A 23,290-nucleotide genomic window follows, 5' to 3' on the forward strand; every position below is an offset into this window, starting at 1 on the left:
GGAATTAGTCTGGTTAACCTCCCTGCCTTTCCTTCTTCCCTTCTCACTCTCTCTCTCTGTCCCTCTCTCTCAAATTGCTCCATGCATGCAATTTAATAATGATGATAGATAGATAGATAGATAGATAGATAGATAGATAGATAGATAGATAGATAGATAGATAGATAGATAGATAGATAGATAGATAGATAGATAGATAGATAGATAGATAGATAGATAATGGTTGTAGTAGGTTAGCAATGCTTATCACATAACTAAATAGTAAAAATATGGCATAAAATGATTACAACATTTGCATATTTCTTTCAGTCTCAACTACGGAACGAATCTTCATCATCTACATGCAATTGTTCAGCCATGTGATCTGATTACTTAATTATGCGCTCCTGTTTTGTGCGCAGCTTCGACTTTTTTATCCTGCAGCTGCTGTGTTGACTTGCATTCCTGTAGTTACTACTACCTTTATGCGGGTTTGTTGCAACCAGCCGACTCGCGGCCCACACACCGTTGTTGGCGCGTGTCAAAATTAAAGGCTCATCATCATCGTCATCGGTTGCCACTGGTGCCTGCGCGTGAAGCCACGGGGTCTTTTCTCCTGCTGTCAGAAGAAGACTGCCTTCCAGCGTGTCCGCAAGCATTCTGTGGGCCATTCATCGCTTGCCCTCAATTTGCGCACCAGTGAAGACCGTCGTCATGACATCATCAAAGCTCATGAGCCCAGCCGACAATGACCAGGTAAGTGAGGTAAGCTTTCTGTCAGTCTTTATTGTACTGTTTCGTTTATTATGTGGGGGCTGGTAAATTGTGCCAGAAAACCCTAATGCGATCGTCGAGAACTGATTTATTTATTTCTTTATTTATTTATTTATTTATTTATTTGATTTATTTTTACCGTCCCAATTTTATGCGGGTGCTGTAAAAAATGGCATAGTGGAGGACTCTAGATTCATCTTGACCATCTGGGGTTCGTTAACGTGTAACCAAAGCACTGCGTACCACCAGTACTCCAATACGACCACTGCTACTTCGAATTGAAGCAGCGAACTTGTATCGAACAACGGCACATCATAACTGGCTACGTTCACTAAGTCACCGCCACGTCAGCACATACGCTGAGTCACGAAAGATGACACGAAGCAGCTGGTGGGAGGGAAAACCGACTCTGGCTTTGCCTTCACAGAAAGTTGCCCGTTATGCGGCGATTACATTGTAACGTTTATTCGCAGGGCCGCCATTATATGCCTATTCTCACTCTAGGACAGAGAATAGGTTTTAAAGCGGTATTCTACGCATGCAGCTATTCAGACACCATTCTCAGCAGAGCTATCGGTAACGGCAGGCTTGCAGCCATCATACCTTTAAGTATGTTGGCTGCCAGAAAATTCAGCCTGCGAAGTGCCTGCGAAGCAATGCTAATGAATCGTGCACGCCGCTCTTCTCGCCGCATCAACAGGGACCGGCGGCGGGGCAAAGCGACTCTGGACGCTTCCACAGCCGCGCTCACAAGCTGGCCACGCTCATCATGATGACCACGGGAAGCGCGAACGCGGCCATGTTTCCCATGATGTTCATTTTCTACGGAGGAGGTGGGTGCCACCATTCGCCACCGCGTTCGGGCAAGCGCCGAATTCATGCCGCATGAATTCAAGGCCAACCGCAGCGAAATTTCAGTTTGGTTTACTTCTTTAAAGTGAGCAGTATGTCACTGAAACAATCTTGTCAAAGCTGCCGGCCTAATAATTGCATAGCTTTGTTGTTAGCAGCCTTCAAACAGCAGCTATGCGGATGACGCGCGCACATGGTGGTTTTCGCTTTGACGTAAGTCCAAACACGCCGCCTCCGAGATTTTGCAGCGCGCCGCGGGTGATAAAGACACCGCCTTATCTCGGAGGTCATGTCAAGGAGCCGTCCTTGCAAGGTCGCGCCTCACATTCGGCGAACGGAGATGAGAGCATTTTTATTATTATTATTATTATCCTATCGAGAACGACTTCTCTGCGAGCTTCTCGTGGCGATTCAGCTCTTTTTTCAAACGTTCAATCTCGCAAGGGGACTCCTCTATATCTTCGCTATGTTAAGCTATGCGTTCAACGCTCTCCAAAATTTCATTGCTGTAGGCCTTTTGGAAGTAGACGCAGTGAGCACAATGGCGCTTTTGTGGTTTCTTGAATAGCAGAAAGCGTTTGGGTGCTCGTTGTCGTTTCTTCGTTATCGCTCACTGTACACTAAAGCCATCCTATTTGAACAGTTTTCTCCGCTTCGGCTTCAAGAAACGAGTCAGCTTGTGGGAAAGAACTGCCCGCCGCCTTTCTTATTTCGTAAGCAATACTGATAGTTACGTCATCAAGGCCGCTTGTCGAGTTGGCTCTACGTTCTGAGCAGTATGACACCAGCAAAGGAAATAAGAAAATAGAAGAGGAAGTCGAGCAGAGGCAAAGACTGCCAACTTTCAGCTTTACTTTGCCTCCTCTAGATTTGCTGTCCTGCTTCCTTTGTGTTCGCTGGCAGCCCTCAACGTCTACAACGGAGGCGGCCGCGTCAGCCTCTAGAAGGCGGTGTCGAAGGCGCTTGCATGCTTACTGTCACTAGCGAAAACTCCGTGAGTGCTTAGTATTTGTCAATTTTGTTCGTAATACAGCAAAATCGACGAAGTAGTATTCTCGAGTAGCATATAAAGCGCTAGCATATATACCGATAGTTGAACCGGCTCAATTTTCTTTCCTCTTGCCATCCCTGTTGGCTCAAGTAATTTGCTGCGAGTAGGTAATGCTGCGAGACTTCGCATTCCGTGGTCATCCTAAACGGGGCACTGATACAACCGCCCACTTCGCGCACGCGCAGTGCCGTTCCTGCTGGCGTACCTTGTCGTGCTGGCGACCGTGGCGATGCCGATGCTGCAGCTGGAGAGCAACCTGGCCCAGTTCGCCGGAGACGGAAACTGCGGCGTCTTCAGCACCGTTCCGCTGTTCCTCGGTGAGCGCCACAAATTGAGAGTCGTGATTATCTCACATACAAACGTATAACTGTATTCGTGCAGAATTATGCGTCACACGTAGATTATGCATATACCTAGCTTCCGACTCCCGACCGAGAGAGAAGGAGTTGTTGATCCATTGAGAAATAAAATCAGACCTTTCATTGCTTGGAGTCACCAAATCGGCGCTAACAAGTTACAAGAGTTTGTGCACGTTGACATTGAGGAAGGAAACATCCTTGCTATACGTTTGTTCGATTCATTTATGTGTTACTGTACTATCGAAGCATTTCAAAGCCTTGAGCAATTCTCCGACCAATCGTGACCGCGGGCATGGCATTACTAGTATTGACCTGCCGATCTCACGAATAAGTTTTTATAAACTAGGGGGCGCACGAATTCAGTTCCTCTTGTCCTGTGACGCGCATTTTAAGATTGTATTTTAACATCCAGCGACCCAATCAGTCAAAGTACACATTTTGTGTTTCCCCGTTTGTAAACTTCGAAGAGCACCGCCGAATAATTTAAGCGATGCGTCCAATCGCAAGTGTGAAATTTTCGAGATATGTGAAATGGCCAAAATTTTCACCAAATTGACGAAATCTGAAACTGGATTTTTCAAGCCAGTGCTCTACGCCGAAAAATTTGGCAGCGCGTCCAAAAGCCGTGGTTTGATTTCTTTGATTGTCTTTTATCAAGGCAACATTGGCAAAGTTAAATAAAGACTAGGTTGATGCTACGATGGTGTGCATGTCATACACGTAATAAATTAAGCTGGTTCAACGCACTGTGGGAATCAACGTTAATCGAAGCAATTTGTAGATAACTTGCTATCCAGCATCGCTTGGTGTTCAGCAAAGCGCTGCCAACCGAACCAACGTGTTTGTGTTGGGCGATCATTTGCGCGCTACGCGAGGCAGCGTGACGACGGCTACACGACGACGACGAGGCTGACGATCGTACATAGGCGACAGCATGGTTTCTGCTGCGGCCGTTTTACGCGATTTGACTAAATGCTGATTATTCGGCACCTGCATTGTTTATGCTAGCTACCAGACGGGCGTAAGAGAGAGTAACGCAGATTGTGACGTCCTATGCGACTAAGTGTTCTACCGGCTGCGTTCACGTCTCTATGTAATACAGACTACGTTATAACGATGATCAAGTTTGTGCTTCGGCGAAAAAACATCTTATGCGCGGTTCGACATGGGCTGCTTATTAAGGCAGTAAAATGTCTCGCATCTTAGCGCAGCATTAGCTGCTACGATGGAAATACTGGGGGATGTGGGCAAAGGCCGAAGGCGGTGCAGTTCAACACAGCATCTCAAAGCAAAAGCTGTGGACAGGGAAGAATGCGAGAAAACGAGACACATGCGCCAAACCTTTCAAGGAGAGCTACTTCGCTTTCGAGCGAGAGAGGTACGTGGGTGCATGTGTATAAAAAATAAATAATGAAAAAAATATTTTGCCTAAGCAATAAAGCATGGAGCTGGTGCACTGAGAGACGGAGATTCAATTCCACCATCGGACACTTCAATTTCTTTTCGTATAACAGAGGCTTGGAACGAGGCGAGAAAGGAGCTATACCTACCTACCGCAAATTGTCTGGCATGATCCAAAAACAGCTCTCATGTAATGGTAGACAGATAGGGGATGACGAAAAACACAAACTTGCGAGAAATATTTCGCGGTTTCGCCCGAAAGACGAAGCACCGATTGCGATAGCGAATTTGTGGACAGCTGTGCGAACAAAGAATGGTAGTTCTAGCGACCGTATCAAGTTGTAAACGTTCGCTTACTCACTAAATTAACAATGATAGAATGTGTAAGCGTGGCTGAACGATGACGTAATAAGAAGCAGACACACAGAGACAGCGTTGTCTTTGTGTGTCTGCTTCTTTCTATGTAGTCGTTCAGTCACGCTTGCAAATTCTATCATGGATTCAAACCAACTAACCCGCCAACGCGTTTTCACTAAATTAACCAGCATGGTGTGACGCGCGCACAGGTAAACATGAACACATCTCGCGTGATGACCGCAGAAGCTCGCTGTCGAAATGCTGGAGTGAGGAATCGCGGCAGCAGCAGCGAGAGAATGGACCTTCGTGCATCTTCGTAGTACGTCCGCCGACGGCGTCTATACTACGGCGTCCGCCTTTCGCGTGCCGGACGCCGTAGTAAACGCCGCGGTTGTCTCCACTCTGTACGGAGCGGCAGGTGAGGAGAACATCGAAGCACCCTAACAGCCGCCGGGGAAGAACGGCCCTCCTCCCTCGCCTAACCACCCTGCCTCGCGCGCGACAGGAGATGGCACGCGTCCGAGCCGTGGCTTTATTCCCACCCGATTTCGCCGGGTCACTGTGCCACGCTTTCACTCGCACATACGGGGTCCTAAATATTTTGCTCCGTGTTTGGAAAAACTTTTTGCGCTATTCTTGCTCAAAGATACTAAACGAAGAAACGCTTAGTATCACACTTTGCACAGTTAACTCTTAGTTTTTTAAGAAAAAAGTACAAATTTGCCTGTGTTTATGGGGATGCGAGCTGTCGGCGCGAAGGCGCACGTATCAACTGGTGTCGCCACCTGTTGTCATCTGCAGAAAGCACCGTTTCAGGGAGGGCTGCCACGTGTTGCCCGCTCCAGGAACAGGTGTCCTGCCTCCCTGAAACGTTGTTTTCTGTAATTGCCGGCAAGTAGCGACCTAAGTTTATAAGCTTGCGCCGTCGCGGCAGCAGCTCGCATCCACATAAGCGCAAACAAATTTGTATTTTTTTCGCAAAAATTAGGCAGTTACCTGTGCCAAGTTATACTAACTGAAGTCGACGCCAAAACGGGATCGTTCTGCAAAATTCGAGCAAGAACGGTGCAGCGGCGAGCGCAAAACCTTGTTTTCGAACACGGGCAGCGCAATATTCAGGGCTCAGTACAGCATACAGCGCGCGGCGATGGTTTTATCGCCCTTGGACTTGATACGGAACCTCACAGTGACGGCGATGCCAACGACAGATATGCGTCTGGAGCGTCCACATAATTGCTATCGCAATAATAATTGCCTGAAGTCACAAGCAAGAGTAGCCCGAATGGCGTGGGCAACAAGAGAAATAGGAGGAACGGACGTTGGCAGGGCTGAGCCTGCTGGCAAGGACTTCGGAGCCGTCACTTCTCCGTAAGTTCAATCGACTACGCAAATCCTAGTGTGAATGTCCTAACGTCAATGTCCACGTCGCGCTTCTTTAGTTTAATGTTTGTCGCGTAATACTGGCACTTGGGTGCCGGCGTCATGACGTCTTCTTCACGCGACGCAGGCACGGGCTACGCGCTGACGCTGTACGTAGTCCTGCGCGTGGTCGCCGACTCGTTGCCCCTCTCCGACGTGCTCCTGCAGATGGCCGGTGTGGGAGGATCCACCGTCCCGTGGAGCGGGTCCTGTCCCGGCGGGTGGACGGCCAATAACCGCACCTGTTACGCCATCAAGCAGGGATCGGTAAGCGCGCCTGTTGGCTCAGCTGTTCTCGAATGGCGCAGACGCTGAGTGCTTCAGACCCCGGGCAACAAAGGAACACCAGGCGTTCCTAGTGCGCTACGTCCGTGGCTGGCGACGGACACACCAGAGAAAAGTACAGGCGGGGTGATCATTTCTAAGTTTTATGGAATTTTTAAAAATCTGCTGTTGTAGATTGCGATTCTAGTACTTGAGCTCAGAGAGGCGGACATTACTTGCACGAGAAATGAAACACACATATTCAACGAATAAACAAGAATCTACTAATTATCTGTTTAATTATTTCCTTGACGGCACATGCTGCAATTTACGAATTGTAGCCGCTGAGTTTGCAAGGCGTATCCACCACTAAGATTGAATTTGCAGAATGACGCCAGCTTGCAGATATACGCTATTAAAATAGCGCTAAACATGCATTGTTGTTACAACAGAATGTTTTGTACAACACGCTTAAACCACAAAAAGTAACTGGAACGCCCACGTATTTCGTTTCACACTTTAGGAAATAATACCTCGAAACAATTGTAATCCTGGAAATTCATGTGAAGTGTATGCGTCTGGTAAGCTCACCGCCTACAAATCGCAAATTGCAATATGTGCCGTAAAGTAATTAACTGAGAATTTAATTAGTATTTTTTGTATTATTAGGATGCGTGTCTTAATTTTTTGCAAGTGATGTCCGCCTCGAACAATCCAGTGCAAGGACTAGAATCATGTTATCTGCAACAGGCGATTTTTTTAATTCCGTGAAACATAAAAATCATCGCCCAGTAAATGCTGATCCAGCGCAGATATTGAAATCTTTGTACCCAAACTTTTGTGAAGCTGTTACGTGCTGTAAAACTAAATGACATATGTACAGCAATCTTTAATTCCATCATCTGCAATACATGATCTTTAGCAATGTTCATATTTACGCACAGCAAAAAACACAACGTTAATATTATCCGATGTTCATGATTATGACATTACGCAGCTGTGCCTAAACGCCGAAGTGTACGTTACAGTAGTTCGTGCGATTGCACACGGTGAAACATAATCGGAGTGATGTCACGAAGACGCGGGTGATGTTTGGTGCATGTGTAGGTGAGAATGGTGAGGCGGCATGTATGCAAAGAAAGGCACAACGCGATAGACAAGAGTAAAGTTTACGAGCGGAGGTCAAATGAGAATCTTTACTTGATGCAGATGCTTTGAACCTAAAACGTACTTGCTTAGGTAATTTTGTACGTGTTACTTGCTTCCATTATAAAATACCGATCTCTAAAGAATCAAGCGAAGGAAACGCATTTGGCGATGCTAAAGTCATTATATGGAACCCTATGGTTATGTCGTACAGCATGTTATTCGCTTACGTAGTCACCAGGAGTACAATACGTGTCGGCGGGGGCTAACGATGTCACGGATGTTGCCAAAGCTACAAAAGTACAAATTTTTATCTACAACTGCTTTGGCCCTGGCCTTTTCATGCTGTAGTCCCCAGAGATACACGTTAGGCAACATTCCCAACTCAGGAAATGGAAACTTGCCGACGATACCAAAGGGTTTTCTTTTTTCTTCATACTCACAGGGCCAGGAGGCATTACAGGGAGGAGTGTAGGTAATTTATGACAGATTCTTTGTATTTAGGGGCCTCAGTAATGACTGCAATGGTGGCTGTAAGGTGGTTCAAGTCGTTGGCACTTCTTAGAATAGAGTGGGAGTAGTTATAGCACGAACTTTATATCGGCGATCGGTGCGGGATGGCAAGTAATATGGATGATGGATCCGGTGACCTCTAGGCATATAGAGTTAGTGAAACATACGTCGCAGAAACTGCACAGGTGTAGTAGTTAGCGGGGACAAACTAATTATAACAAGCTGTTTGTTTTTCAATCTTGATACACTAGAGGGACGATATAAAAAAAATCAAGTGAGCTGTTCGGTTCGTAATAGACTCAAGAATGTCTGTTAGTGATGCGTGGTTTGGCTCCTGGCAACAATTCAACAAACCCACCAAGCCCCTGGTTAGCTCTTATGGTACAGTGACCATCACGGAAGGGCACTAGCTTCCAGTTAGAGCCCTGGACCAAAATCAATTGTTATTCAACTGTGAAGATGTAGGTTATATTTTTTCGCTTTTTGTGCGAGTTGCTCTCCCTCAAAGAGAATGAAAATATTACTTTTCATTCAAGTTTACGAGAATCTCAGTTCTTGGAAAATCATCAGTTCTTGCAGTGATTCCTGTAAATATTCCCATTCATGCTCAGGAGACCATATTTCCTGACGCTTAACAATGCCTCTTGTTTCAAATGTTGCGACGAGTATGAGCATATTCAAAATGTACGTAACCTGTCGACACCTTAACGATAGATCCCCTTCCTTTGACAGCAGCGCGCAGATTGCGCGTCCACTGAAGTCACCTCGGTTGACTCGGTTGAGAAGAACACGCGAACTTAATGTTCACACGTGCACTGTCAGCTGTTAAGCATGCAATTCGCATGAATTGGCCTTAGACAGTCTTTTTTACCAACGCCTTCGTGCGGCCGATACCCACACAGTACTGGCCGTATATTCCCTCTGGTCACCACGCTTGTGAAGCCGTATTTCCAGGCGCTAATTTTTCGGGTATGCTACTTTCGTATAATGAAGCATCATTCAGAATGACGCCACACTGGAGTCACGGTCATTTTGTTCGTGCAGTCTAAAACGATGCTACATGAAAATAGCGCTAACCGTAAGTGTCCCAGTACTTCCATTCATTTCACACGGCCTTTTCGAAACAGCGTATAACGAAGGCGGCGTCCCCGAAAGTAACTTAATAAACTACGGCCCCCGTTTCGTAGGTGCTGACTACATGTCTTTCTCTTCTCTTCCAGGAGCTTTTTTTTTTATCGGAAGCCACAGTACGGAGTGGTAAACAAGGTCGTACGATTCCGCAGTCACCGCAGTCGCCTGTGTTCTGGTGAATCACGCAGGTCCCGTGCCGATTTTTGCGCGGTCGATTCGTGGACTCGTTCCGGCGCGTGGCTCTCGGTGAAGGCCTACCTCTGCTGCGCGGCGACCAGGTGGTGCTGGTGCCGTCCAAGTCCTACCACCACGACGCCGCCGGCTGCATGCCCGACTTGTACACACAGACGCCCACCTACGACTTGTAAGTGCCGAAAAAAAACCGCCAGAAATATTGCTACGGAACAATACTTGCGATGACGAAGAGGCGAGCAGTGTGAAGACGACGACGACGATTGGAGGCTACCGCTGGCTGTTGCCTCTTGGCCAAGTGCGGCGTATTTCCTTGTAAATATATATAGCTTTTCGTCTGCGTCTTCCTACGTAACATATCTGGTGGAGGTGGCCGTTCCCTTTACCTCGTCACGGAGCTTCGCAGTGGACGGTACGTCGAGCCTTCCTTCGTGGTTCCCGTCGACAACAACTCGACTCAGTCGCCTCCGACACCTGCTGCCACTTCGACGACCTACATCGCTCTCCCCGCTCCCCGTGATCCTGGCGTATTCTCGGGCAAAGATGGGGAATACGTCGAGGACTGGATCAGCCTGTACGAACACGTCAGCCGCAATAAGCGGTGGGACTCTACTGCCATGCTCGCCAGCGTGGTCTTTTACCTCGGTGCGACACCTCGAGTTTGGTTTCGGACGCACGAAGATGATTGGGATTCGCAGTTGGGATTGTCTTATGCAAAAGCTCCGAGACTTGTTCGGCAACCCCTACGGTCACCAATTTGCCGCGCAGAAGGCGTTATCCGGTCGTGTGCAGACGTCAACAGAGCCCTACGTCACGTACATTCAGGACGCCTTGGCTTTGTGTCGCAAAGCTGACGCACACATGACTGAGTCCGACAAGGTTTCCCACATCCTCAAAGGCATTGCCGATGACGCCTTCAACTTGCTCGTTTTCAACAACGCGGTGACGGTAGATGTAGTTATAAAAGAGTGCCGCCGCCTGGAACTCGCTAAAAGCCAACGTATCGACCAGTAGTTTGCCCGTGCGCCCAACGCCCCAGCGACATCTTCCTGTGCCGACCCTCCTCGTCCCAACAACACTGGCGATCTTAACAGGATCGTGCGGCCTGAGATCGAGGCCGCCTATCCGGCTGCTTTTGACTGCAGCTCCTCCAACGCATCTGCAGTCACGGTTTCCCTGATCCAGGCAGTTGTCCGCCAGGAATTCAAAAACATCGGTCTTCACACCATCTCCTCGGCCCATCGCCCTGATACCCGCCCGGCTTCTTCTATTTCGCCCCGTCCCACATCTTATTACCCACCACGTTTCCGCGACCCATCTGAATGGCGCGCTGCTGACGACAAGCCCATTTGATTTCACTGCCGTCGAATCGGGCACATTTCACGGCACTGTCGCAGACGCTGGAGTTCTTCGACCCGGTCTACTTATACTGCCTGCTCGCGCCCCCCAGGTGGCCTTTCTCGTCCCTATGTCGCACGCTCCGATAATGCCGCCACTGATTCTCCTGCGCCGAGCCGCCCCTATTCTCGTTCGCCTTCACCACAACGACGACAAATCTCGCTCTCCCCAGCCCCGTCACTCCTTTTCGCCGACTCCCTTCGGACGCCACTCCCAGCCGGAAAACTAGACGATGGAGCGTCTCGAGGTGACGCTGCATTGCTCCCTACGCCGTCAAATCATCTACTGACGTTGGCCACTCATCTGAACCTTCTTGACGTGCAAGTCGACGGTGTTTCTGTATCTGCTCTTATACACACTGGGGCGCATTTGTCGGCAATGAGCGCTGACCTTCGTAACCGCCTGAAGAAAATAATCGCGCCCGCCACGACACCTCTTGTCCGTGTCGCCGATGGCGGAACCGCCCCCGTAATTGGTATGTTCGCCGATCGCTCCACTATTGCGCTATTCACAGTCATCGCCCAGTGTGCCCACGACATCATCCTCGGCTTAGACTTCCTCTCCGCACATTCTGCTCTCATTGATTGTCCCGCCAGTACTCTCCGCCTTGACCTGCCTGTTCTGGATCACGCTGAACCACACCCCAGTAGCCTCAGTTCCGTCGACTTCGTTCGCTTGCCACCTTCGGCACTGACTTATGTTCACTTAGTGTCATCCCCACCAGTGCCCGATGGTCACTACATCGCGGCTCCTATGCAAGACGTCCTCCTTACACACGGGATCACAGTACCTCATACAGTTTTATCTATTACGGCGAATTGCGTTTGCCTGCAAGTGGTCAATTTTGGCTTGACGACACAAGTGCTGCCACGTGGCATGTCTCTGGCCCAGCTTTGCTCATTCGAGGATCACTCAGTAGCATCTATTGCAGTAGACGACCATTCAGCCGATCCTCCTCTACCATCGCCTTCGGCAACTTGTACCATCGCCAACTTACAGAAAATGATTACGCCCGACATGCCGTCCGAGCACGCTCGTGAGCTCTACCGCGTTCGGTTTTCGTACAACGATATTTTTGACTTTAACTATCCTCCCTTGGCCCAAACTACAGCTGTTAAACATCGCATTAATACAGGCGATGCACCTCCTATTCATCGCCGCCACTATCGAGTGTCACCGGCTCAGCGTCAAGTTATTCACGCAGAAGTTCGCAAAATGCTCGCTAAGAACATTATTAAACCGTCTAGTGGTCCATGGGCGTCACCTGTTGTACTGGTAAAAAAGAAGGATGGCTCATGGCGCTTTGGCTTGGATTATCGGCACCTTAACAGGGTTACCGAAAAGGACGTGTATCCCCTAACTCGGATTGACGACGCCCTTGACTGCCTCCACGGTGCTCGCTATTTCTCCTCTATCGACCTTCGCTCTGGCTACTGGCAGATTGCCGTGGACGATCTCGACCCCGAGAAGACTGTTTTTGTAACACCCGACGGTCTTTATCAATTCAAAGTGATGTCGTTTGGTCTATGTGACGCTCCTGCCACTTTTGAACGCATGATGGACTCCCTTCTTGACGATTTCAAATGGTCCACGTGCATGTGCTACTTGGACGACGTTATAGTATTCTCCCCAACGTTCGCTACGCACCTCGAGAGCCTCTCAGCATTCCTGGACGTTTTTCGTCGAATCGGTTTGCAACTCAAAGCATCGAAGTGCCAATTCGGCCGTCGCGAGATTACCGTCCTTGGGCATCTCCTTGACGCGAACTTAGTACAACCAGACCCAGGCAAGATCCATGCTGTTACGCACTTCCCTGTTCCGAAGTGTGTCAAGGATGTGCGCAGCTTCATCGGCCTTTGTTCGTACTTCCGCCGTTTCATTAAAAATTTATCTGCCATAGCACGACCACTAACCAAGCTTTTGAAAAAAGACGCCCCTTTCCGGTGGGGCGATAATGAGACCTCTGCATTCTCGCAACTAATCGACCTTCTCAAAACGCCTCCCGTTCTGGCCCATTTAGATCCTTCTGCCCGTACCAAAGTCCGTACTGATGCCAGCGGTCACGGAATTCACGCAGTAGTGGCACAACGCCAGCGCGGCCACGACCGTGTTATCGCTTACGCCAGCAGGCTCCTCTCACACGCGGAGCGCAACTATTCCATCCCAGAGCGTGAGTGTCTGGCCCTAGTTTGGGCGGTTCCGAAGTTCCGCCCATACTTATATGGCCGACCCTTTTCCGTTGTCACAGACCATCACGCGCTTTGCTGGTTATGCTCACTGAAAGATCCTACAGGAAGATTTGGCCGCTGGGCCTTAGGCCTCCAAGAATATTCATATTCTGTCACCTACAAATCTGGCCGACCACACAAAGACGCTGACTGCCTGTCTCGCTATCCGGTAGACGAGCCTGACGACGCCGACAAGAGTACCGCCAACGGCATTTTCTCTGTGTCCACCTTCGCTAACTTCGCCGATGAGCAGTACCGAGACTTATCGCTGCGAGCACTCATCGAGCGTCTGCGCTCTACACCTACCGACGCATCCGTTCGCCGATATGTCCTCCAGGGTGGCATTCTGTACCGAAGGAACTTCCTCCCTGACGGATATAATCTTCTTGTTGTCCCAAAACATCTACGACAGACTGTGCTCTTTGAGATACATGACGCACCCACTGCCGGACATCTTGGGGTAACCCGCACGTACGACCGCGTCCGCCGCCGCTTCTGTTGGCCTGGTCTCGCTCGCTCCGTCCGACGCTGTATTGCTGCCTGTGATCCCTGCCAGCGTCAGAAAACGCCTCAGGTGCTACCTGCCGGTCATCTCCAGCCGATCACTGTCCCTGTGGAACCGTTCTTTCGTGTTGGATTAGACCTCGGTCCCTTTCCCACGTCATCCTCTGGGAACAAATGGGTAGCCGTCGCAGCTGATTACGCCACCCGATACGCTATCACGCGGGCTCTCCCTACCAGTTGCGCCACTGACGTCGCGGACTTTCTCTTGAGTGACATTATCTTGCTTCATGGCGCCCCGCGACAGCTGCTTACTGACCGTGGTCGTAACTTCCTCTCGAAAGTTATCGCCGACGTTGTGCGTTCCTGCCACACTCAACACAAGCTGACTACCTCATACCATCCTCAAGCCAATGGCCTGACAGAGCTGTAAACCGTATTCTTACCGATATGCTGTTCATGTACGTTTCCAAGCACCACCACGACTGGGACATTGCCCTTCCTTACGTCACATTTGCGTACAATTCTTGCGGGCCCGACACCGCCGGATTTTCTCCATTTTACCTACTGTACGGTCGCGAACCGACCTTGCCCCTTGACACGGCACTTCCTTCTGCTGCGGTCTCAAGAAGCGAGTATGCACGCGGCGCCATCGCCCTCGCCGACCATGCACGCCAGCTTGCCCGTACTCAACTGACGGCCTCGCAAACCACTCAGCAGCGTCAGTACAACGCCCGTCACCGTGACGTACAGTTTTCGCCTGATACGCTCATGCTCCTGTGGTCGCCCTCTCGTCACGTCGGACTTTCAGAGAAGCTCCTTCCGCGATACACAGGACCCTGCCGCGTGCTGCGCCAGGGGACGCCTGTGACGTATGAAAGTGCTCCTGTGAGTTCAACCTCGTCCTCTTCTCTGGCATCTAGTGATGTTGTGCCCGTCAGTAGGCTCAAGGCCTACTACACTGCTTCCGAGTCCGGTCCGGCCTTTAGTCGCTCCGGGACGGCGCTTTTGCCGCCGGGGATAGTGCTACGGAACAGTATTTGCGATGACTAAGAGGCGAGCAGTGTGAAGACGACGACGACGATTGGAGGCTAGCGCGGGCTGTTGCCTCTTGGCCATGTGCGGCGTATTTCTGTGTAAATATGCTTGTATATAGCTTTTCGTCTGCGTCTTCCTACGTAACAATATCCCCGGTACCCCCATGCAGTTAAATTATTGCTTTATAGCTATAAGTGTTACGGCAGCACTCCTTCCTGCTCTAGAGGTGCCTTTCACAGATGTTCATGCATGGTTTCCTTATTTATGCGCAAAAATTAATACAGATGAGATAATAACTTGCGGCAAGCTGTATATTCCTTTCAAGTGTATAGTCCTGGCAACTGCGTATTCCTTTCAACTGTGTATCCATTTCAACTGCAAGTACCACGTACTATGTACGTGAACATCGGAGCACCCAACTGACCAATAAAGCCTCGTCAGTGCTACGTCAGAACATCAGTGATGCCCGTGCGGATACCTTCAAGATGCAGTGAGCCAGATTGATCAGGAGAAAGCGAGGGGCTCGCTATTTAGTATAGCAACCATATGAAAACAATGCTGCCAACGAAGGCTCTCCTATCATTGGTTCATCGTTGGCTTCGCCGACGTACCAGCTATCGCTGTATTTAATGTGTTGAATGTTTAGTCACGTGTATTGTCGATCACAGCTAGTATTTTTACGCCGAACTAGGGAACAATCGACGACAAACGTCATGTTATGACAAATTTCAAATCAGCGTGCAACTTAATATTTCGCAAAGATTTGCGTGAAACGAAAGTTGGGCGAGTCAGAATTTTCCATGGTTTAGGCAAAGCTTCATTTCGCTAAAGCGCACAGCGTAAATTGCGTAAATGGTAGTGCCACCACCGAGGCTAATTATTCGTACGTTGTATATGTTTAACCCAACTGGTTAGAAAAACTTAAAAGAAGACACGGACATGAGCGCCAACCACTTGTGGTTTTAGGACACGCTGGTCTTGTATTTATATGTGCGGATGCAGACCACAGGCGTAACCCTTGCTCCAACAACCAAGAAATTAATGCGTATACGCAAATGTAAATACTAGAATAACTATACGTGCTTTCCTAAATAAGCATTTGTTAGCTTGCATTCCGTCTAATTTGTTGTTCTATTTTATTTTTATTTTAAAGCAATGCGGTTAATCACCTTCAGTGATGGGACTGTTAAAAAATACTTTTGAATAAATTTATTCATTTATCTATTCCTCGTGCCATGAATGTTCGTTTTCGCCATTTATAACTTCTCATTAACTACCCCTCTATATAATGGCTGTGAAAATATCGCGTGATAAGGCACATTTGGTGCAGACCCATTCGAGTGTTTCGCGGCCAGTCCGTTTATATGGAGTTCCGGAAAACCATACTTTCATTATCCAAGCAGCAGGCAACGAAGAAGCCTAGTAAATTGAATTCGCTTTATGGGCAATTTTCAGTAGTACAAATATCGTTCATCCACAACAACCAGAAGAACAAAAAAAATTATGCAACGACTGTTTAATAATGTAAGAAAAGACCTCGAATGGGCTACAAGCACCTTGAGTGCCAGAAAGATGGCTCGGGCCTCGCAGTTTTCAGTAGTAACTGATAATAGCATCGATGCAATAACGCCAGTGAGCTCACTATTGACACTAATAAAAGTGTTGAACAAACTTGTTTCGAGAAAGCGCCTCAAGTGGAACGAAGATCACGTGAAATTGTATTGTCGGCTGTGCGCCCATTGTGCTTTGCCGTGAAATCAGTTCCTTGCAATTTTTCTTCATATTCCAGGCAACTTCCTTTCCAGTATTCTTGCTTATTTATTTTTGCAGCCGATGTCAGCAGAATTGGGCGGAGCCCACGTTCGACCACATCCGGGCACAGCCTCTGCTCTCGATGGCCGCTATCTGGGTCCTGGTGTTTGCGCTCGCCCACGGTGGTTTCATCAGGCTCAGGAACGTGCGTCTCCAGTCCTTAATTTGATTATTAAAGAACACATGTAGGCTGAATAAAAAAGCATGTTTCCGAGATTTCATCGGGTGACTTTTGGTTTCGAGCCAAGACATAGGTTATGTTGCCATAAACCTAAGCCTTGGGGACCGATAAATGAAAAAATCGGCGTGTTCGACTTCCTTTCGATCAAAATTTATGCAAGTGTGCGATAGCTTAGGTACATATAGGAAGAGCGTGAAAGGCAACAAGGTCTGACTGGACCCTCTTTCCCATAAAGTTAAACATTGCGCTTGAACGCGTAGAAGCTCTTGGCATATCAAGGGCAGGAGCATACATGATATAAAACGAACCGATAAATCGAGGCAATGAATACATAAACACGTATACACAATAACATATTACAAAATACCGCCGCTACTAAACACATTGGTAAAACATTTAAGGAATGAAATGCATGTTAGCCGTGGGAACCTCACACTTTTACTGAAGAAGGTGGCTCCAGTAAAAAGTTACCCTTTTTTTACGCATTTACCTTGATTTACAATCCCTTCAACAGTTCCTCTGGACCTTCGTTATTGTGCAGAAATTGGTTTAACTCATAATTTATTGTGACTGGTCCTCCATTCCGCACATTTGCATTATTTTCCTGAAGTCATTCACAATAGGCACTTCCCACGAAAACTTCTGTGCACGTGTGACATGCCAGAACGTACAGTCGCCAAAGGAGTCGAGCAAAGGAGGCCTGTGCGCGTGCCATAGTCGAGAGAGATAATAAACATCCTTATTATGTGAATGTAGCTTTCGAGAGCCGTCCTCATTCCAGAATGCCCTGAGCTCGGGCCGCGTCCTGGTACCTTGCGACCAGCCCTTCCTGATCCTCGAGGTCGGAGCTGGCCAAGGCTCTCTCCCAAAGGTCGTCGGTGTGATAAGCGTTACAATGTTTTAGCGGTGCCAGTTTGCAACACCCTACAATATGCCTAAAAGACTCCCGTTCTCTGCAAAAGCGGCATTGCTGAAAGAATTGCGTAGCGGCCACGTGGTGATTTCTTCTTGGTTGGGGGAACGTACTGACTTGTAGAGCTCGGAGGAATCTCTCTTGCTTTCTGCATGGTGGTGACTTGTGTGGGGGATGGCATTTTGTGCGGTTTAGCCTATAATGTTGTGTAATGTCTTGGTACGAGACTAGATGGTGTATACGATCGGACTAGGGATTCCTCGACGTCTGTTCGGCGGGTGAAATCTCGAGCCTCGATGTTGGCGATCTTGTTGTCCGGAATGCCGTGGTGCGCTAGCATCCTGATGATCATGACTGGTCCCGTTGGACGCTTTTCATGCATGTTGGTATCAGTTTTGCCGCTAGGGAAGCTGCGCTTGTTTATCACTGTGACTTCAACCTCTGTTTGGGAGAGCGCGAGAGCTATGGCCCCTTTATCTGGCTGGAGGCGATTGTTTCGAGGAATGGAATGCTTCACCGATGTTATTTGTTCACAATTACGGTGGCCGTTGTGACTGCTCCTCTGGGGCAAAACGTTCCATCCTTGCAGCCTGCAGATGGTTCACTCCCGTATTGCTCGAGTACGTCCCGGGCGCGGGCCTTCCTTCACTGCATGCGATACACTGGGTGCATGTTGAGAGATACTAGAGGCATGGTGACGTCGCTCCGGATGGCATGGCGTAAGCTTAGTCTGAAGCGGCGGGTGGCTGAGTAGGACAGAGAGCCCCAGGCGTGAGAGGATGGACCTCCCCGTTTCCGTGACCGCCAACATTGTTCGCCGGCTCGACATATATGCCTCTATCAGCTCCTCGTCCGTATTGCGCAATCATAGGCAGAGTAGGCATTCTGTAGACGTATTTTTCAACAGATCCATCACCTGCTTATACGCCTTTCTGATCATTGTTCCTTTCTGAGCCAGTTTTCTCTGCATAGATGGTGGCGTATTTCGCAGCAACTTTTGGTAGTACTGCTGTTCGCCTCTTATACTTCCGATTTAATCGTTTCCTTTTGCAAAGCTTCAGCAGGCTACACCGGGCTTCCCACATGTGGAGCAAGCGACCGTCAACGCATGGAGTGCTGGCGGATGTTTCGAGTATTTTGCTCTCTGTCTTCACATTCTGGTGAAGCTTTGTGATCCAAACTTGAATGGACTGATGCTGCTGGCAGTGTTCATTTGTAGGTCATTGTGCCATCGTCGAAAGCGGTTCGAAACTTCGGTATCCGAGCTCAGATCTATGGGCTCCAGTTCGTGTGATTAGCTGGTGATTTGCAGCATCCTTAGAGCGTGCCCTTACCTGGAGCTTTTTCTTATGCCAACAAAAAGATCTTGCACCACTTTGTTCAGAATGGCTCTAGCTATTTGTGTGACAAAGACAACCCGTGCTGTCGCAAGGATTTGGTCACGGCACCTTCGCGGTGTCGGTCTTCGATGTCAGTCCACGATGTATCAGTCATATGCTTGAAGGGTGCACTGAGATAAAGGGCTGTACGAAGGTGGTGCTTAAAAGAACGAGGTGCGTCGTCATTTAGGTGCCGGGAAAATCGTAATACAGGTTAGTCGGCCATTTCTGAAAAATCATTCGCTCCCCACAGTCTAGTTCAACGCACCCTCGAAATCTATCTTTACGAAAACAAACAAACATCCACGTTAGCAAAAGGGTTCTGTTGATATACTGGCAGCATTCGGGGACTTCCGATAGATTCATCAGCTACCAAACCAATATTTTCTATGCCGCTCTTCGTGCTTATCTTACAAACACTATTCGTTCACGCTCCCGCGTTTCGTGCAGTTCTTCTATGTGATGCTGGGCCTACACGTTACAACCGCCTTCATGCTGCTACTACGGGCCTTGGCCTTGGAAGGTGCCATCAGAGGGCTCCACGCGTTCGCCTACGCAGACTGGAGCCACGTAGCCAGCGCGGAGGCAAGCAGTTCTGTTTCACACACTGCCGAGCTGCGATGTAGAGATGCCGTTGCCTATATATATTTCGTATAGAAAAGCGATTCTAGACAAATGCACAGTCTGATAGACAGGAAAGGCAGGGAGGTCAACCAGACACGCGTCCGATGTTCTACCATACACAGGTGTAGAGGGGGTTAAAGGGTGCAGAGAGGGAAATAAAGGACAGATAACACTGATGGTGCTACGTCAGCTAAAGGTGCACATCGGCACCACAGTTATACACTAAGGTATGTAGAGGTCCGTTTCGTAGTTTGATGTATTGTCTCTTGCTATAGGGCTGTGCCACATGCAGAACATATGTGAGGCCCGTGCAAAGATATACGGACACTGCTGCGGTTGCTGCAGGTTGAAGAGTTGACAGATCGTAAGAGTGGCCTGTCCAGGTATAAACGAGCACTGCTTTTTGCGCCCGACGTTGAAGAGTTGAGATGGATGTGCAGCCCATGGTGTAACTGAACTTGACAGGTTAAGTTGCAAGCCGATTTGATAGAACCTACCGACGTAAGGGTTAAAAGGAGACATGATACCTTTAAAAGCGATTCGAAATTTAGCGACACCTAATAGGGTCCAAATTGATTTCACTTTGTTGTCTTAACTTTCGTATACGTAGAGCTAGCGCTTTCAGTCACGTGTTGGCCAAGCCTGCCAATAGAAAGGGCGGTGTGTTGGTCATGAGCTCATGTTTAGATATTTACGTACACGACAGTGGCATAAGCTCACACAAAGCTAATAATACAAAGAAATAATTATAAACACGTCGCTCTAGTATAACTTATGCTATATACCCATTACAAAGAAATTTTCCTCTCCAATTAAAACGACTGCCATGTGCTACAGTTAATGACATCCTCGGCTGCAAATTATCGTTTCTCAAGTAGCTTTCCACAAAATAGAGATCTGGGAGCTCTCACGTGTTGCGAGTTTGTTGGCCAGAAAGATGGTAGAGGTTATTTCGATGGCTTGACAAAGGTGACGATGAACATATACGACATATTCGGTCGAAATTTTTCCATCGACATGCGTCTGAATTAACAACGCGCAAGAACTAGAACTATGACGCCACCAAAAGCGATATTTATTGCTCCGTGCGCAAGGCTTTTCAAACGGGGATTACAATCTACAACTCTATCTTCCTCGGCAGAATTGGTAATTAGGCATAGAAACGTACAACTTCTATCACACAGTGTCTCCTTACTTTTCATTGTGTCATTGTCAAATAAGCAAACACTAAAATAAAATGGTGCTGTACACTTTTGTTGTCCAATTGCTCTTCAACAACCAGCTCTTCCTGGGACAAACTCGTAGGTGTTAAATAGGTCTCAAAATGTTTCTGGCGTCTTCAAAACGAGTAAAAATCACGGTGCCAGCCGCAGTACCTCTCCAGAGTTCTAAATCACCGCCGACATAGTCTGAAAACTCTACGAAACTTTCGTGTACCTCTGTCGCCATTTTCACCTCTATGAATATCACAATGCCGGCTTTTTGACAGCGATGATGAATGTGTCCTATATTGTGGCAGATAAGTTCAAGTGTTAAAGGTGGATGCCCCTTTTGAAATTGACCCCCGAAAAAGCGGCATAATTAAATAAATGCTGGCTCAAAGCAAGCTTAATATGCTTATAGCGGATATCACGAGAGTCATCAATTATTGGAAAAATTTTATAACGTGATAAGTATATAAGCATACCTTGCCCACTTTTTCTATTGTACTTTGATATCGGCAATGGTAAAATGGATACTGAAAAAAAGAACACTTAGAAAGAAATTGCTATACAATACGCCGCCATGCTCTGAACAATGTAATGAGGATAGACTTTGGCTTGCTTTTATCACACATGTAAAGGAATGATCCCATTAATGATCCAGCATTCAGTTAAGGATCCAGCGAGAATGTCACATTCCAGGAGTACTGATTTCTGTTGGAGTAGAAAAATTACATTTCATTTATCAATAATCTTTGAACGGAAACAATCCCCAAAAAAAACCACAAGGGGCAAAATAACTTTGCAAGCAATGCCTCTAAAGGAACAATTCAGGGTTTTTTGTGTGTACGTGAAGCATAAGGATTGATTGATTTATTTTTTATTTATTTATTTATTTGTTTGTTTGTTTGTTTGTTTGTTTGTTTATTTATTTATTTATTTATTTATTTATTTATTTATTTATTTATTCGTTCATTCATTCATTGCTTAATTCCAGGTGCCCTTATACATGTAGCAATCGCAAATGATTGCTAGATGTTATCGTCAAACATTAGCAGAACGCTCCCTTTCAATTGAGTTCATTGTCATCCCAGGTGGCAATGTTCTTGCCTCCCTTAAATGCTGCGAGCTTCGTTGCAGTTCAGTCATATCAGCGCGTACAGAAGCACGTTAAGTGTGTATAGAACCGGTTTAATGACCAGGAGTAGCTCCAATACAGCAGTACCTTCAAAAATTTGTGAACATAAAAACAACATTTAGTAATCATTAATCATGCGAACAATCGCAGTAAATGACAAACAAACAGGTGAGCTTAATCGCATCTTCTACGTACGTTTATTTTCTGTGGATAGTGTGTCTGCTATGCAAAATAGTGATCTTGAATCCTGCATCACCCCATTTTCAACGGGTTCCAGATGTGAAAACCTACAAGCCACAAATGCAAATTTGAGTCTTAGTCCCGCCTTCCGAGCGGCAGCCACACCGCAACGTGTGCAGTGGTAACGATGCAAAAAATTTGGCATGCTCAATTTACCAAAACTATTCTATAGAAAACACTACCACCTCGCGAATAACGTCCGATAAAAATGTTTATATAGCGTATTATTCACTGCTCTAATTATGGCAAACAGTCGCCCTCCTTCGAGGCTCTCTGAATAATGCAAAACCGATAAAAACAATAGCAACTATCTGCGCCCTAAACCTGATCGAATGAGCTTAGGAAAATCATAAATTTGGATTTTCAACCGCTCAAATGGCACTCTTGTGGTGAATAGAGGTGGTAGTGCGGCACCACAGTCCCGAAATGGACCCTGCAATCGCATACCCTGAACAGAAAGCTTATTCTTCAGCTTGCACGCATTCCTTTCTGGGAAGAGCTCGCTTGGTTTTTGTTTTTATATGAGTGTTTTTGCGGCTTTATGTTCAACGTTACCAACTTTATTTCTGATATGTTGGTTTGGATATTGGAAGGTTAATAGTTGACCAAGTGAGGCAGCTAATATCTTCATTTCCCCACTGTGATTGTGACCTTGTGGTGTGCTTCCCTCAGGGTTAACATCGTTGCCCCGGAATGTCAATGCGCAGATGTGGTCCCAGGCCCTGTACACGGGCCTGGAGAGCGTGGGCGTCACTGGAACCGTCTACTTGGGCGTCCAGAGGTTCAACTCCTTCAAGAACAACTTCCGCGAGTAAGCTATACACTAGCACACTGACAGTGACGATAATCGTGTGGGTGATGTCACCACAATGCCGTATATAGTTGATAAGTCGGGCTCGAGGCGTGACATCGCTGCTCTCAGGACGAAACGGCTCGCGTGTATAGGTGTCTTCCAAGCTCACGCGTCGTCTGAAATCCGGTTGTCCGCCTCACCAAGGCGGACAACCCATGCACTCGAAAAACTATACCCGCGGAGCTTAGGAAGTTCATCTTCTTTTGTGATAAAGTAACCACGTGCGGCACTGGAAGCGACGGTTTCCTTTAGATGACGCAATGACGCGCAGGTGTGGTCTTGAGAAGTATAGCCTGATCTTTTACTCCAGTACGCAGAATAGTCGCCGTGCTGAACAATATAACT

General features: G+C 47.7%; 1 protein-coding gene across 1 annotated transcript; it reads left to right on the forward strand.

The window, feature by feature from the left end:
* The first annotated feature begins 581 nt into the window (after positions 1 to 581).
* LOC142591448 (sodium-dependent acetylcholine transporter-like) lies at positions 582 to 22,770 on the forward strand. The gene is made up of 8 exons (XM_075703777.1): positions 582 to 735; positions 1,454 to 1,586; positions 2,842 to 2,973; positions 6,281 to 6,459; positions 9,435 to 9,610; positions 16,434 to 16,560; positions 19,339 to 19,473; positions 22,765 to 22,770. Exons 1-8 carry the CDS (start codon positions 694 to 696, stop codon positions 22,768 to 22,770), a joined length of 930 nt encoding a protein of 309 aa, XP_075559892.1. The 5' UTR covers positions 582 to 693.
* Positions 22,771 to 23,290: the final 520 nt, after the last annotated feature.

Source organism: Dermacentor variabilis, chromosome 8 (genome assembly GCF_050947875.1).
Source record: "Dermacentor variabilis isolate Ectoservices chromosome 8, ASM5094787v1, whole genome shotgun sequence".
Classification (NCBI taxonomy): domain Eukaryota; kingdom Metazoa; phylum Arthropoda; class Arachnida; order Ixodida; family Ixodidae; genus Dermacentor; species Dermacentor variabilis.

Bases quoted from the DNA above. Each gene is read 5' to 3' on its own strand.
- LOC142591448 (XM_075703777.1), top strand. From the start codon at position 694: ATGACATCATCAAAGCTCATGAGCCCAGCCGACAATGACCAG. The intron at 2,974-6,280 runs GTGAGCGCCACA...CACGCGACGCAG, and splicing joins CACCGTTCCGCTGTTCCTCG to GCACGGGCTACGCGCTGACG. The intron at 16,561-19,338 runs GTGCGTCTCCAG...CGTTTCGTGCAG, and splicing joins GTTTCATCAGGCTCAGGAAC to TTCTTCTATGTGATGCTGGG.